The 17,662-nt window shown below is 47.2% G+C and overlaps 1 protein-coding gene across 1 annotated transcript in view; it reads right to left on the bottom strand.

The window, feature by feature from the left end:
• The window catches only part of LOC146181957 (uncharacterized), a 43,099-nt gene that overhangs the window by 6,021 nt on the left and 19,416 nt on the right, over window positions 1–17,662 (bottom strand). Inside the window, exons 2-4 of the mRNA XM_084576950.1 lie at window positions 6,834–6,903; window positions 5,569–5,832; window positions 4,826–5,095 (exon numbers count right to left, since the gene is read on the bottom strand). Coding sequence (XP_084433076.1) covers window positions 4,826–5,095; window positions 5,569–5,832; window positions 6,834–6,896 — 597 coding nt within the window. The 5' untranslated portion in view covers window positions 6,897–6,903. The remainder of the gene's footprint in view (window positions 1–4,825; window positions 5,096–5,568; window positions 5,833–6,833; window positions 6,904–17,662) is intronic.

The following is a 17,662-nucleotide window of genomic DNA, read 5'->3' as shown; positions in this document are numbered from 1 at the left end:
AAGTATATGCAGTAAGGTGAATGAAATGAGAAAGACTAAGGAAGGATGCGGAGTACTGCACAGGGAACGCTTTGTCAAATCCGCACGGGTGTCGTGTACAAGATCCCCCTGACATGTGGGAAGGCCTATGTGGGGGCAAACAGGCCGATGCATCAATGAAAGGTTAAGGGAACACAGAAATTCGTGTGCCGCTGTCTGCTCCAGGAAACCTGGCGACCCATTGCTCCCGGTGCAAAACGGATGACGATCATCGGGACTTGAGGTGTACCAAGGTTCACCGAAACCAAGGTGCTGGTAGGCACAAAAGACAGTTTTAAAAAGATTATTGAAGCATTCAAGATGATTTCGGGGGAAGAAGGGGAATGCGTGAGTGTTCAGTCGGTGGTGCTCAACAGCAAGGAGGTGACACTTCTTCGTTTGGACAACGTGACAAGACGTTTGGACGATGTGACAAGAAGTTAGACCTAATTTGTCATTATTTTCGTTTTATTTTCATTTAACGTTTTCATTTTGAATTTCTTTGCATTTTTTCTGAATCATTTGTTTACTTCTTCATATTGTAACCCCACGTTTTTTGTGAAGCTTTCTTCTTCGTACCACAAAAACAGGTAGTTGGTAGCGAGCGCATCATCTGTGTTAACGTCTTGGTTTAATTCTCTTGTCTTTGTATTGTTTTTGTGTATAACCATGCAGCGCCGGAGGTCGTCGGGAACGAGCCATATTAGTTCGTCATGCCAATGCAAGTTGCAGCTTCGCCAATTGTATTGTTGCGCTGTTCTTACGTAAATGTGTTATACCATCTTTATCGTGAACGTAATGATTCAACGCTGATGTCATGGCATCGTCACAAAGTGGTTTGGTTTATGAGGCTTAACGTCCCAAAGTGACACACTATAGGTTCATTTCACATGACGTCATCGCACGAGCGCCATCCGCCATTTTTTTGGTCACGTGAGCGACGCTGCCCGGTCGTCGCATACCAAAGTTGACGTGTGGTGGAGTCGCACGACGGACAAAATCACAAACTATACCACAGAATTCCTTTTGAGAGTGTATTGACTCCTTATTGAAATCCTCGTCAGGGATTTCAAACCACAAACTGTACCACATAATTCCTTTCAAGTATGTATTGACTCCCTATTGAAGTCCTTGTAAAGAACGGCACAGACGCACTGGAGTTTATCGCGATCTGGCATTGCGTGACTAGAGTGAGCTAGAATATTCTAGCATACTGTAGACGTGGCCCTTAAGTCAGCGATTTCTACCGCTTTACTTCCGTCCGCGAGCAGCGTTTTCGCAGTTTGCCTCTGGATTCATGCACGAACAACACTTTCCTTTCGCTTTTATTTTTTGTAGCAGAGAGCATTCCAGCCACATCCTGGCGCCTAAGCATGTACAGCGTAACATGTATTCTACTAAAACGCCGGAGGAAAGCGGGCTTCTAGGTACTGACTAGTACAGCCGCAAAGCAGGCATGAACGGGCGTCGCACTGTTCTGTATCCCGATCATCTTAGCCCGACGCTTGTAGTGCGCGCAGCGGTATGTCTGGTCAGCGCCTGGTCTGGTACCCACAATCACAGGGAAAAGCTCGCAAGAGCAAATCAGTAACGTGCAACGGCTTGAAAGTATTCCTCGCTTTCCTCTAGCGCTTTAGCGCTCGGGAGCAGAAGGGCAGCAGTCCGAAAGGTTCTCCTCCAATGGTTGAAAGTAGCATGTTTATGAAGTTGTCATTGATTAAGCGCGATCACTTGCACATACACAACCGCGTTTATATCACATCGAGCGGGACAGTCAGCACGGCAAAGCTTTAACAAAACGACGGAGCAGAAGCAACAGTGCAAGACCCGCCGCAGCAGGCGTCTACCCCAAAAAGTTGACAGCTGTGCAGTTCGCGGAGTTTTCACACCTGCAGGACTTATTGCCGCCTCCGTAGACAGCGCAACTGACCATCATTGTAGCAAATTGCAGAGTTCACAGCACCTTGGATCTTCCGAACTACCCAAAGAAACCTCAGCAGACGACGACGATGACCAAGGCTATGGCGAACTGGAAGCGGAAATGCTTCATTTTTCCCGTCGTCCCCCGCGCGGCAGCCGACAGTGAATATTATATTCGCATTATATAGTTGCAAATTGATGGAACCATACTTCGGTTGGGCAAAGAAAACGTACGCTCATTTCCTTTTTTTTTCTACTTTTTTGTTATAAGAGAGAGAGAGACCTCTGTGCCCCGGGGCTAAGGAAAACAAACTTTTCCTGCGAAAAGCTTTCCTGTTACCGCGGAGCACGGGACACGGCGAGCCGCGCCGGTGTCCGATAAAGTCCCTAGGCAGTTCCCTCAGTGGCCCGTGACGTAGTGGGAGGCAATGCTTTTTTAAAGTACGTGTTTTTTGAGGGCCATTTCTCCGAGACTGGCCGGTGATGAGGAAAATATTTTGTCGCGTTGTTTTAGTCTGGGTCCATTCGCGCAAAGCCTTTTTTCTATTTTTTTTTGCGCTAATAAGCGGCGGCACGTTAACAACAAGGCATTAACCATCGCTCCCTTCGTTTGTTCTTTGACTTTGCCTGTAGTTAACGCATTAGTGTACCCGCTCGTCCGTTCGCACTCGTTTTATCCCCAGTTTGCTTGTTATTTTATCCCTTCCTTAAATTAGAGGTTCTCTAACTGGGTTCTGTGAGCTCCCATTGTATCACCCCCCCCCCCCCCTCCTACTTCCTGTATACCATTATTTTTATTTGCTTCTTTTCTCCTCCTTTCTCTTTTTTATCCTCAGGGTAGAGCTAACGTATAGTACATAGGGAAGAGAATTCCATAACACTGAAGAAAGAACGACAAGCATAATTTATATAATACGAAACTATATCGGTAAAAATTATGGTTAACAATTTTCTTAAAGCTATATGTTAGAGATTTGATGAGCAATAATGCGATGTGTTGCTCCAAAGCACCGTAATAAATCAGTTAATGAGCACTAACACATTACTCAGCGTTGTAAGAACCTTTTTAAACTGAATGGGATGATTAACTAGGGTAAGGAATTCCATTAATTACAAGTTCTTAAAAAATATGATTGTGCATATGTCGCCATATTGAAATGGCACACTGAGACCGGACCACGCGCAGTGCTATAGTTAGTTGAAACCTATTTTAGAGCGTAACTTTTCTTTACCTAACTAGTTCCTCACTTGGTCAAATATTTAGGGGAATCCCCCAGGGTTGAGTAGATTTGTAATAAGGGAGTAATTACTCATTGACATCCACTCAAGCGCAGTCATACGGCTACAAAGGTATGCTATACAGCTTTCTCGGAAACTTCGTAGTTAAAGAAAAATTACTCCTGGTTCGGGGATCGAACCTGGGACCACCGCCTTTCCGGGGCAGTCGCTCTACCAACTGAGCTAACCAGTTGTATTTGACAAAAGCGCTGGCGGCGGCAGCCCACTCTGTGAAAGTAACAGCGTGCCAACTCGCTTCGTCATCTGCATGTCTACAACCCTGACAAGATGTGTAAAGGTGCATGTAGCCGGGTTCGTGCAAATATTGAGGCAAAAGAAGCCTTAAATCACGGCAGCATTTGTTCCGGTTTTCGTACACGTAACTCATTCGTACTTTTTTATTCGCTTGCTTGTACCATTCGTCCACTCGGTCGTGTGTACGTTAGTGCTTTGTGTTATATATGAGCGGTAGGGGCGCTGTCACATTTCCTTTGCTAAATAAGTGGTTAAGAATGTCCTATGCATTCTTTTTATGTATTTTTTTCTCATTCGCTTTCCGCGCCCTATTTACGCTATCTAAAGTGAGAAAACTGTGCTTCCCGAGCGGCTTCGACTGAATAACCATGACTCAATGGTTGAATGACGTGCTGCTCACTCCACCGCATTTCAACGTAAAGTGCAAATTCTACATTTTCTTCGCTACGTTGTTAGGATGTAAATTGAGTCAATAGTATTGACAAGTCAATACATTATTCTGGACTTGGCTTCTGCACTCATGCAATGGGCACGGCTTAAGAATAAAGTGCTACGGTGATGCTTGTGACGATGACGGAGAAACACTTCAAGCCACGCGAACGGCTTGCGCTGGAGAAACGCCACAGTGGCGCCATTCATGTGTGTATTTTTTTTTTCTTCCGGCGAATATTCACCGCTACATCGACGCTGCGATCAGCGGCCCGATTCGGAGCAGCGTGGCTAGTACTTTGAGTCCAGTGCCTCGCCCGTGCTGTGTCTCCACATAAATATTAGAGAGATTTAGCATACCGTGATCCGCGATCCGCCACCGTGACCCTCTACCGCTCGTGGGTGGAGCGCATATGCAGATTGGCTCCGATGCGGCAGGTCTGTGCCGACATCATGTGGCGCCATCTATCGGCATCAAAGGGATCTGGGCATGCGCAGTGGAACACGCGATGGCGGATCACGGTAGCGGATCACGGTGTGCTAAATCGCTCTATTCTTACACCGTGCCGCAGAGCTACCTTATCGAGCATGGTCTTCCTGGAGCGCTGGAAGCTCAACATGAACGAGGAACCTAAACCGTGAGCAGGTACGACTGTAATCAAGTCAGAATTGCCATATAAACGGTGAAACAAAAAAGCAAAAAAAGGTTGCTCATTGCCTCCAAATACCTTTTTTAGTCACTTGGTAAATCATTTGTGGTCATCGGCAACGTCGCGATCACTAATTTGATCATCTGACCTTTAGTAATAGATACTGACGTCGTACCCATGCGTATTCCGAAACCATCGATAATCGTCGGCTCATTTGAAGTGAATGAGGCCATTTCATTCGCGTTACCGAAGGTGGTAGAGAGAGGTATACTGGCCTTGTGCAGATAGTCGTTGACGAAGAAGAACTTCTCCGCCGTGTTGCAAATGTCCTGGCTGGCGGGCACGCAGTTGAGGTGCACTTGGTGGAACACCGTTCCCTCGGGGCACATCCACGAGTGTTTGGCTCCAGCCACGCAGTAATGGAACACCTGGCAGTTGACAGAGTTGTCCGCGTAGTAGCCGTCCGTCTTGCCCGAGCATCCAAATGTCGACTTCTCCAGCAGAAGCGTCAGTGGATTGGGCTTCTCCTCCTCCTCTTCATCGCTCTGCGAAGGTTGTTTTGCTTACGAAAGCTTTTCAAACGGCAGGCTCTCCCGCATTGTAAATCGTGCCGTGAAACACGCTTCTCAGGGGATATGAGCTAGCTAGTACGAGGAGGTGACTATCGGAATAGGAAATGCATGGTAACTCGCGTTTAGGTGTGGAGATGTTAGTCACGCTGCCGAAGGAATTAAATGAATGAGGGTATAAAAAAAATGGGTAGGGGAGATCGGTGCCGGTACTTACCACGCAGATCTAAGGCCTGCTTGAATGGGTATGGTTTGTGCTGGGATTAGCAGAATCTCACACGTTTATTGCTTAGTTTCAAATTCAGTTATATGCGTAGCTGGGTCCACCACGTACCGATTAGTTACGTGAATCATCATTCATTGCGACGTGCGATTTTGGCTATAAAAGAAACCGACAACAGCTTGGGATCGTACTTGGACAAAGCTCGTGCGAGAGATTACAGAAATGCTTCGCTTGCCTGTTGTCCTCCCTGCTGAGACTGCTGCTGTTGCGTGGGCCTGGCCAGTCCACCGCCAAATGACTGCACCGTGGTCCTACCACGGGGCGCCGGCTGGCCCTGGAACGCTGATTGGTCGTAGCCCTGTTGAGGCGCGGATTGCACCTGCGGCCGGAAGGATTGCGCCTGCGCCTGCTGCGGCTGATAGGCGTCGTAGCCTACGGGAGCGGAGCCCCGGCTGGCCCCACTGGGTTGATACTGCACCTGCCGCGCCGACTGCGATTGATGGAAGTGGTGCAACTCAACGCATTGTCTGCGCAATGAAGTTCACCTAAGCTGGCCCTTTAGTGCCAGGAGCATTGCGTATAATGACAGATGACCCCAGAATTGTGCAAACCGCATTTTGAAGCACTTATGTTGAAGACAGACAATAAAAAAGTAAGGCTGATTTGCTGATTTTAATTGTGCAGCAGTTATGCTTTTTTTACGAATCGCACTTTTTTTTTTTTTGCATTCTGGGGGCTATAATAATGAAGGAACAGTGAAACACGAAAACCTTTGCCGGATATTTTTATAAGTTATGTAACTGTTTACATTGTTGCTAAGAGTGGTGTATTGGCCAAATCGATTCGGGTTTATTTTAATACAGCCAAAAAGAAAACGGATAGGAGTGCACAGACAACGCGTGAAGCCGACCAGATAAGTTTTACGGCTACACAGTTTTTTATGCTACCAACCGGGTGGATGCCAAAGCCACCGCTGTGGCTCAGTGATACTGTCGTTCGACTTTTGATCCCGAGGTCGTGGGTTCGATCCTGGCTGCATTCCGTTGGCGGGAAGTACAAAAACTGTCGGTGCACGTTAACGAATCCTAGGTGACCTAAAATAATCCGGAGTTCTCCACTACGGCTTCCCTCATAGCCAATGTGTTGCTGCGGGTCGCTAAGTCTAACGATTCCAGGCGTCCATGTATGTGAAAAACGCTTTCACGCAACTTCTCAAAGCACCCAGCTCTAGACCAACAACACTCAAGAAATAACAGATCAACACTGGCGTTAACCATGAACCAATAACTAGCTTTGCCAGAAAGCGCAGATTCTTGTGCAACTGATGCATATGTCTTATCAGGAAAGCTATTTTCAGCCAAGCAGGACGGATAAACGAGCAACGATCCCACCTTCAGTCAACTTCGTTGCATCTAGCTTTCCATATAAGACACGCGACACTTCACCTCTCGTACCCGGCACGATACGTGGCCAAATTTGGTGCGCACTCACCCTAGTTGCAGACACCGCTGTGAGGGTCACGAATACCGTGACCGCCAGTACCGTGGTCCTCATGGCGAACCTGCGAGGTAAAACATCACAGTGTTGTACACCGATTAACTTAGCAGACTCGGCAATATTTGCTACAAGGGGATAAAATGCGATAAGACGTTCCCATAAACAACAACAAAAACATGCGAATTTTCTGGGCAGATTGTACAGTGTTCGGAAGCAGCGTTAAATCGGAAAGAAATAGCGTTCTTGACCTCTTTGAGGTGCCACTGGTACCTTCGCTGTGATTCCCCTATTCTGCAGAGTAGCTTTCGTTTGGCAACTAGTGACCGTCGCAACAGAACAGATTTGGCTGTGTTTAGCCAACCCGGAACCGAGCACCTATACTGTGACTCGCCGCCTTGACAGGCGTGCTTGGTGAATTACGGGCTTGAGATGATGAAAGTGAGTCACACAGAAACGAACACTGACTGTACAAAGGCACGGGTGTACAGTCCTTACGGGCTTTCTCGTTGAATGCCAGCGTGGCTTGGCGCGTCCCGCTTTTTATTTCACAAAAAAGAAGTCAAACGTATGCAGTAGGCTCACTGTCTTAACCAGATCGAGAATAGGAAATGAGAAAAATAGAAGAGCCTTCGTGTCGTCTCGCTAAAAAAGAAACTGCAACTGAATACATCTGCTGGGTACAGCTCCGCGTACCGTAGAGAGGTTCAAAAATGTATGTTGGCATCGCGTTTGACAGCCATGTCTAATGGACGGCGGAGAAGAAAGAGTCCGCGTCTTGTGCATGCCTTCTACACGACGCTCGCTTCCTTCATATTTATCCCCAAGGGCGCGCGCATATATGCTTTAATATAGGCGAAAAAAAAGAAAAGCTTATTTCTCCGTCCCCTTGAACTGAATGCTCGTGCCGAGTTGTCTGCAGGCAGGCAAGCATGCAGCGTTCTGGGTCGCTGGTTTTCCCGCGTTTTCTCCTGGCTTCTTGGCGCGGGTCGCGGGCGCGTTAACCCAAATCACTCATCTTTCCCTGAGACGGTTCGGTCCAATTTTACTTCCACTGCGCCCATCTCCGTCGTTTCTACTTGTTTGTGTTTCTAGGTTCGGTTCGCGCGTGCTCGTCTGTACCATTTTGTTTTTTTACTCCCCGCCTTTCTCCTTTGATTGTTAGCGTGGCCCTACATGCTTTTTCTAGCGCGCACGTGCGTGGAAAAGTTCTTACATAAAATAAAAAGGTTAGGTTGGCAAAGAAAGAAGAAAGTCTTTTCTGTTCTGCTTCGCCAAGCGTTGTAGAGATCCTGCAGAAAAGACCGCCGAAATTGGAAATATGATTTCGTTTACTACTCAAAGAGTTTTACGTCCAATAAATGGCGTCACACCGAAGTCTGCTCCATTGAGAGTTCGCACATTTAGGAGACCAAGTGTTGGTGCTTCAAGGAGAGCGCGAGAGGAATTTTATAAAGCATGCGTCGGAAAGCTGATTAGGCAGTTGGCAGTGACAAAAGCGCATTAGAGAGATAGAAAAAAATAACTGTATTAGCACCAGTCAGAGGATTTGACAGGCTGTATAACGCTCAAAACAAAAAGGAGTACGACTGTCCCGAACGACGTTGTGACTGGAGAAAGGCCATGCATGTTGTCGAGTGTTTTTGAAAGCTGCGAATTATCCGCGTCGGACGGTGTTCCGCACGTTCGCGTAGTAGACATGGAAACCAGAAATCTCCTTTAATGAAATAGCACTTCGTGACGAAAAGGTGGGGAACGGGAAACGTCTTGTGACGTGACGAAGTTCTCTGCCAGCTTTGTCAACACGCGAGTTTCACCGTATTTTATTTGGTTTTGCGAATGACTGACTCGCTAATGAAACTCGTGACGCCCGATTGGTTAACGAACTGCTTAAACATGCGGAATGTGAAGAGTGCGTTCACAGAGAGCTGTAGCTTCTCTAAAACCTGTGACCGACGGATTTCTTCTCACTGACAGCGTTAGTTTGGGAGAGACCTAAGTGATACGGGTGCCTAGTCGCCGGCGTCGTGGCAGTTATTTTCCTATTCGTTCTTGATGAATAGACACCAGAATTACCCCGCGTTGATGCCGAGTGGAACAGAGCAGATCAGGATAGTGCACGGACAAAGTCATGTTATTGTGTGTGTATGTCCTATCTGTCCTATCTGTCCTATCTGTCCCTGTGTCGTGTTCCGTTACAACGATGTTTAAGTGTCAGAACCAACAAGCCCGAGTTTTCACCTTAATGTTTGTTTCAGCACGGCCACGCAACGCTCCGAAGGCTAAACGTGACGTCAGCTGATCGGCACGTGCTTTATGCTCCTTGGCTATAATTTCCTTCACTGCCACGATTGTGTGGCCCACAGCAACCTGTCAGCGACGAAACGTCTGATGACACCTCTCGGCACAAATAACTCTTCTTTCCCCCGTTCCCATTCTCCACTACAATGCCCATGGCAACGCCCTATCTTGATTGTCTGGCTGTGCAGGGCCACAGACCATTCATCTGCCGTCGCTACGCTTTGAAGGCTTTTTGCGATTCGCAGCCGCCAATGGCAGCCTTCACACCACGATGTCAATCGGCGTGAGAGGTTGTGCGAACAAAACACATTTCCTTTTCCTTTTCTAATTTATTTGTATTTTCCTTTCGCTACCTTTCTCCCGGAAGGGAGAATTATAACGCCGACATTCTCCGCGCACTATACGACGGCTGTTGCTTATGCGGCAATTAGTGGATTCGGCTATACGCCGATTCTGCACGCATTCGCGGCACCGAAAAGTGGCAGAGACGGAGAGAGTGAGAGGCTCAGCTTCCACGAGGCGTTGCCGTTTTCTCTTTCAACTCTGCTTCAATGGGACAGAGCAAGCGTGTGCGGCGAGATGGCGAAACTGACCTGAAATGTGCGCCACGTTTCTTCACCGAGAAGCCAATTCTCAGAGGTTTCGCGGTGTCGCCAAAGGCATGAATGCCTGTGTGCCTGTAGTGACGACGATACAAAATAGTGCTAGACGAGGCAGTATATCTGATTGCCCAGCATGGCAATTTTATGTGGCCCTTCTCTTTAAACCAGGGGCTCATCTGCAGTTGTAACGCTAATGAATGGATGAGGTGGAAATTTTATCCTTGTCATATGAAAACTTTCACCCACTCTGTATGATTGGCATTTGCTCGTGTGGCGTCTTCCAAATTCGCCGACATTTAATAATACGCTTGAAAACGGTATAAAGTTCGTGAAATTAAATTGCTAGTGCATTTTTGTGACGTAGGTTAGTTTAATGGGAAAAAATGGCGTCACGTGCAGGAAATTAAATAAAAAAAGGCTTAAATGATTCGTGGGAGCGAACTGCGAAAGCCATAGGAATGCAGTAAAACCTTAACTCTAGATGGATGTCTCAAATTTAACTGAAAGTTTAGTGCGGCGTATTGCCCGCCAAATGCGGCGGCCCGCATCACATTTCATGCCTTATTTGTGAGGTAATGCCCGGTTGCGGTCTGCTGCAAAACAACGGCCGTCCTTGCCCTCGCCTTTGTTTCATGATCGCGGTGTCTTAAACGTTGCACGCTACGCGATCTGGCGGCAAATCCGTGCAGTGCAGTGCAGCCTTTGTAAGTCGGCGGCTTATACAAGAAAAGCGACGTAAAGAGGCGGGAGGCTTCATATGGCACTTGGGGCTGTACTATCAACTCTAAAATAAGAATAAGTCATCCCGTAGAAGCACCTGGTCATTCTGTCGTGACGCATGACCACCCTGGTGCTATACTTGACCACATTTTTTTTTTCACGCTAACCTACAGTGATGAGGTGATCGCGACTAACGGAAAACAAGGTTGGTAGGAGACCTGTGGGAGGGCCACTTGTTCTAAAGCGGACTTAGTGAGGCATGCTATGATGACGTTTCGTAATGAACGTGTACTGAGTATGTTCTACACGCTGCCCCTGTTTGCGTTTGTACTGTTTGCGTGGCGCCGAAAGGAGCTTAAGGACAAAGCAAAAGGAAACATACAAAAAAGGCGCCACCCGTCGCGCTTGACAGAACAGTTGGTATACAGGCAAACGCAGGAAACGCTCGCTTTGGTCCGTTTTCTAAACAGGTAAGTCGAGAAACGCGTGCGACTACAGGTATGCATGCGCGGTGCCGGGTCAAACTTTCCGCACGATTGGTTCCCCTTCGTCGCTCTGACAGATGTGCTCCGTGCAGCAAGACCCCCCCCCCCCCCTCTCTCTCTCTCTCTCTACTTCGTCAGCTTGCCCGCTAATAAATGTTCCCGACCTTTTGCTTTTGACTGGGCAATGGCGGTCGCGGCGGCTGAGGGACATATTTTAGGTAGACTTGGCCGGTTGACCAACTATTGATGTGGTATACTACCACGGTTACTTAACATTCTCCAAAGCGAAGTTACTGGCATACACAATCTCGCTTTTCCAAGACTTCTCCCCGATATACGTACCCCATTGCCCAATAATAGTGTGTCATAACATTTGCTATGATGTAATCTGTGCAGAGTGGAACACATTCTACTTTCTATTTTCATGCTCATTTAAAGTTCTGTATCCTGCATTTGTCATTTGTATTGTCAGTCTATTGAACGGATGAACTTTTTCACGCGTGTTATCACCTTGTTTGCGTCGATTGGTTCACGACTTGTGTATCACTTGCGTTTGTGCGATCTCGTGTTTTGATTGTAGTAATTTGACTTTGTGTCGTTCGTACGAAAGGAAGGAAGAAGGAAAGAAAGCAATGCCGCTTTGTTGGAGGCGTCTCTACCGTGAGGTGGAATCGTCTTAGTTTGTCGCGCCACACCATCATTGTCGTTACTGACTATAGAGCAACGTTCCTATATCTCGTTAAATCGTGATTTTGAATTTTAATTTAGTAATTAATTGGCGCGTTATAATTTATTTCCTAGCCACTAAATGTTTAATAAAACTTTCTTGTTTTGTAATTAATTGGTCGCAAAAGACATTCTTTTTACTATTTCACGTACCATCTCTGGACCGCACATCTCGCGATTTTGGACTAGAAACACAATGTAAACGTATTATCACATTATTTCTCTAGCACACATGAAAGAACTAAAGTCAACTCCTCCATACATCAATGAGTATGGTACGGCTTTTCCCAACTAGTTTTGTTTTGTTTTCCCGACTAGTTGTTTGGCAATACTCCAAGATGGTGACGCTTTATCCGGTTGTTATTAGCGGGTTCTTTTTTTTTTATGAGATCGCGACCTCTAGTGTGCACTGTAACGGCCAACCGGAAGGGCAGTCAGTGAGGGCGGGTACAACCGGTCGCCTATCTTTCCCATTGTGTACTTCGCTTGGTATATGTGGCCACATCTCTGCGCATTGTCCACATTGTTCGCCTGCGATCAAATAAGGTCCCCGTTGTGCTGCCTCGGGTGAACGCTGTATCTTTAGAGGCATCCATCACTGTTATCACCCCATGCGCTTCCCCTCTCCCTCAACGTGCGCTCTCAATCTTGACCACAACAGGAAAAGAAAAGCGAGGACCCCTCTGCTCCTTTCTCCACGGCCTGTAGACTGTCTGGATTTCAGCCTTCCTTATGAACACAAATAATAAGTAGCAGAGATTCCGCCCTCTCCCAATTTTGTTTTTTTTCTTCCAGTGGACTCGACTGTCTCTTGTCTGCCGGGACTCGAGGCGCGGGCGTGGTTGCGTTTGCACGCCCTCCTCTCCACTCTTCCTCTCTGGTTCAAGGTAGCGGTTCCGACGGCGGCGCGAATTCGTGGCGCCATTATTCACCTCTCCTCCGACCAAGTCTGACGATTGCCTCCGGACGGCGATGGAAATCGACGGCCATTTTCCTAAATGGCGCCCGCCAAAGCTATAGCGCGCGCCTTTGCGGCGGTCAGGGCGTATCTACATCCGCTGCGGGCGATGCTAATTTTCATTCGTGTGCTTGTCCGCTTATGCGTCCCGCCCAAGGAGGTCATAAAAATAAAAAAATAATAAAAAACTGCTGGAATGGAAGTGGCGCCCAAAAAGTGAAGCCGTCGTCAGCCATCTTGCGTCTCATATGCGACGCGCTGAACTGTTTTGCATTTGCCTGGAAGTTTTGTTTGTTGCATGCATTGTTACTCACATGCTTTGAATTACTTTTATCTTGAAACTTACATGACTATTTCTACATTTCCAGACAGTGCATTAACGAATATGAAGGAACGCAAGTTGCTGTGCATATTATGTTCTACTTTAGGTCAGGGCTAGACATATTTAAACTTAGAGGGAGATTGCAAATCCAGCCGCTGTGGGCCTTGGCAAAGGCACTCATCTGCTAATCCACAGGTAATGAGCCCAATCCTGATCGAGAAAGCTTAAACAAAGTGGCCGTATAACTCAGTAGAACCGAGTTAGACGAACATTAGCTTTTTTATACATGGTTTTCGCGTTGTTTTAGCGTTTGATTTTGTATTCTATTCGTCGAGACCATTTTAACGATATATGACTAGAAGTTGCAGCAATAAATTGAACTTTAATCATAATTGCTATTCCGCAGAAGTTCTTACGTAGTGCGATGACATATGTTCAGTGCAACTCTACTCAATACAAGTTGCGCAACGATATATGTGACTTGAAACTATAACGTAAATTTAAATTTTAGTGAAATAAAACTAATTAGCAGTAATTAATTTTGGCATGCAGTTTAGTGCAATTATACTTGGCATAAGCTATCAGAGGATATACGACTTGAAGCGAAAGCATAATATTAATTTTATTCACAGTTTACAATTGAAGAGTAATTAATTAGGACCTAGAATTAGCCTAATGAAATTATACTCTACGTAAGCAATCTAACGCTATGACTCGATGATATCGCATAAATCCAAAGTAGAATGGCAGTTAAATAAATAACTATGTTTAATTAAGACCTACAATGAATCCAGTGCCTTATATTCGACATAAGCTACACAAATATATCACGCTTGCGTTGCTGTGGTTTCACTCAAAGGCTTGACATTGAGGTTGAGCTGCGATTTTTGCACTGATAGAGCTAAAAACGTCCCAGTACTCTGATATCGTCGAAGTTTTTAAATATTCTATATGATCCACGTTGATTCGGAGACGTCCAGTATGGCTCGCCTTGTAGCCCACAGTATTGTATCAGAACTTAAAGACCTCCCTAGCGCTTAGCAGGCCGCTTCTTGCATCGCTCCCCCGCTCCTCATCAAGATGGATTGATGCGTATTTCAGCGCAAAGAACACAGGACGAAGAAAGGAGACAGACGCGAGACGAACGCTGGTCCTGCGACGTCGTTCCAAGATCAACTAGCCCGTCTTTCCACGTTATCAATATCGCCGCCGCAGCCTTTACCCGAGCCCATTGGCCGGCGACTTCCACTCCGGCCGTTTTCTTATAACCTCCATGGTCCCGCCTCGTCACCCAAGTGTCGGACAGTTCTAGCTCTTTCCTACATTTTATTCTTCCCGATGTGGTCGGCCTGGGCATGGTCGTCTTCTGAGCCGCGGAGAGTGGAAAACTTATCGTTTCAGCCAAACTGCGTGCGAGCCCGTATTGTACTTACGCCCGGATCGAACCATGTCACTGATCGAGCGGCGGCGCATTAGGGAGAGTAGCTCAGCACGTGGTCAGTGTGCAGCCATACAGGTAGGTATACGAGATATTAAGTGGTATTCATACTGCGTGTTGTCTATGTGTGGAACCAAACGATGTAGGCTTTAATGGACATAACTTTTCTTACTGCGACAATATCGGATTTTCTTCGCGAGTGATAGCTGGAAATAGGTGGGCGATGCTAATCAGGACTGGAAGGCGACCCTACTCGTCGGCTCCGACCTGAAAGCCCAAAAGGCCTTGGTCAAAAGAGCAATGGCGGCAGCGGAAGCCACTGGGGTCCCGTACTAGGGACTCCACCTAGTGTTTGTGAGGGGAAGGGCACTAAACCTGACCCCAGAGCAACCTTCATGTAACTCCACATTTTATTAAACGTTTTCACCACCACCACCCAGCACTCGCATGGTGTACCGGAGAACACTGACGCCATAACATAATCGCTGACGACGTTTTATCTTCCCGCGCGTCCGTCTGGTGATCTCGTCGTGCGAAGCAGCAGTATAATAATTGCGAACGCAAGACGCTCCGCGTATCCATTGCTAAAGTTGGGGACGTATTATTACAAGAGGACAAGTTGAACAATAACAGCGAAAAAGAAAGCTGGTGCGCGCGTCGTCTAGGAATTCTCGCTGCAGTCCATGCAGTCTTCTTTCGAAGAAACGTATCTGAAAAAAAAAAAAAAAAAAACTTAAATAGGAAGATATTTGTCCTTTCGTTCTTCGCATTATAGCTCTTCTGCAGAGCGATATATATGAAAAACGTAACAGATTTGAGTCGAGGCAAGCTGCGCTAGGGACGTAACAATTAGCCTCGCGGACACGAACGTTGTACAGTAAGTTCAATTTCTGTACTTCAAGCACTCTGGGCAACGAGGCCGATATCGGGCCATCGCGTTTAAAATGCTGGCGAACACGCAGCCGTCGGAAAGGACCATGAGGGAGGCGGGCAATGCAAGGCAGGCGTCCTCGAGGCGGCTACGACGTCTACTCAACGTCCAGCCTCCGGGCGCCGACGCAGCGGTCGCATCTACTCTCGGCGCACTCTACCTACACACTCTGAAGCCGTGCACAGGCGCGGCCCCAATCTCGCGCGGTAATCTCCTCTGACCTGTCCGCGCGCTTCTTTGTCGTCGACCTTGGTCCCAAACTCGCCCTTGGGACCTTGCGGCGCGCCATTGTGATGAATGTCTGCGGCCAAACGGAGACGCCGCGATTTGCGAACTGCGGGAAGCTGTCGCGAGACGAGGTCATGCGCGAGGGTCGGCGAGCTTCCTTTGCTACGACGATGACATCTGGCTGGGAGGTGGATTCGCGGACAGGTTCGGGTGGACCGGTCGCGCTGCCAGCATGTGAGGTTTCGTGGGATAACATTCCGTGCCCATCGAGGTATGCACGCTGCAAGGGAGCCGGTACAGGTGTTCAGTGGCTATAGCACATTTTCCTTCAGCTGTAACTGCAATACATCTGACGTTGGTTCCTGACAGCTCGTCGACAACCCGCGAATTGTGAGAACGCCGGTGTGCCCGTATCTATTTCCATATGCAACATGGACCGTCCTGATCCGTGTTCCCATTTTGAAAATTGTAGAGTCGGAGTCGACATCGATGTTGCAGGTGGTTTTTTAGCCGTTGTCTATTATCGTCTAGTTTTTGTAGACGTGTCTGATGTCCCTGAGGGCATGCTATGACGCTGTCCAGCAGAAGTTCTCGACCTGTTTTCTTTAGTTTTAATCGTTCCACGCAAAATACTACATGCACGTTGTTCAGCGTTGACATTTTTATAGTTGCCTGTCTTGTGCATGTTTTTCGCTACGTAATCATTGCGTCTTCTGCAGGCGGGCTTGAAGAATTACTGTGGTCTGTAGCTGAGCTTTTTATCCTTGCTTCTACCAAAGTTCGCTTCCAAGTGTCCTACTAATATAACTCGTACACATCAAAACACTCGCCTCTGGCACAGTGAGCGAGATATGCACCAGTTCATCACGAGCGCGGAAATTCGCATGTCCGAGAGGATGTCCTGGTTACAACGGCTGACTTGTGCTTCTTTCTCCCTTCCCTTACGGCTCGGTTCAGGTGTCCACAGACCAAGTGTGACAGATACTGCGCTTTTCCCTTCCTGTGAACCAATTATTATTATTCCTCATTCCCGACCACTTTCATAGAACGACGCCGCTGGCCAGTATAGCTGTCCCACGACGCCGGCTGTGTAGATTCATGAGCGACACCCGGCTGATGCATTTAAGCCCAAATTGAACGACACCCGGCTGATGCGGAGAAGGGGGGGGGGGGGGGGGGGGTGCGGTCACTGTTGCCAGGGGAAGCGACGCTCAGACTCGCTTGGACACCAGTCCTATGGGAGTGCCAAGTGAACGACACTGCAAGCTGAATGTCCAAGATAAAACTGCATTTCAGTGCCGTCTATACCTTGCTGTCTTCAGGCGAAATTTTGGCACCTTGGATCGGGACAGCCGACCGGGTCGCTCTTTTGTCTTCGGGAATGCCGCTTACCTGACGCGCCCAGCTCGCCAAGAAGCCGAGCGCCGCAGCAGCAGTAGCGATGTTTTTGTTGTTGTTGTTGACCAAATAAAATATGGCACCTACCCACACATTGGGATCGGCCAAGAATTGATTAGCAAAGAAAATTTTTGAAGTATGCTTACATGTCAAAAAAGAATATGATTGGAGAGGTAGAGGAAAAGCAAAGAGAATGTAAAATAAATGAAAAAAGAAATGGAAAGTCATAACGCACACGGGAGATTGACACTGGGATTTCTAGAGCAAGTGATGTTTGAAACATTTTAGCAAGACAAGCGATTTGATTCCAGTAAAACATTTTTGCATGGAGGTAAAAACAGACCTGTGACTGTGTCCAAATATGGTGGCGCCAAATAATAACAATATCGGGCTACTTAAACTGAGGACAAGCAGATACAATGGCCTTTCCACCAACTGCCTTCTCAACGTCGGCAAAACAATAAAAAATAATCTGATTCCTGTTCGCCGCAAAATGCGCAGGCTGGAGAAGGTGCCAAACCAGACCTGTGAATATAGAAATCTAGAGGTGGGATACGGCAGCGTATCCTAGTTATTATTATTTGAAATTATTTGAAGATTATTTGAAATGCAGGTAGTCGTCAGATCTTAAAAGATGTTCAGTCTGCATCTTTAATAAAATGTTTATCTGTAACCTTGCTGCTGTGAAGTACGCTGTCGACGGAAGGATTGAGGGAC

The sequence above is a fragment of the Amblyomma maculatum genome, chromosome 8 (genome assembly GCF_055883805.1).
Source record: "Amblyomma maculatum isolate TAMU_Amacu chromosome 8, ASM5588380v1, whole genome shotgun sequence".
Classification (NCBI taxonomy): Eukaryota; Metazoa; Arthropoda; class Arachnida; order Ixodida; family Ixodidae; genus Amblyomma; species Amblyomma maculatum.
Note: the sequence above shows the minus strand (reverse complement) of the source record. Positions and strands in the feature narration are given on the sequence as shown.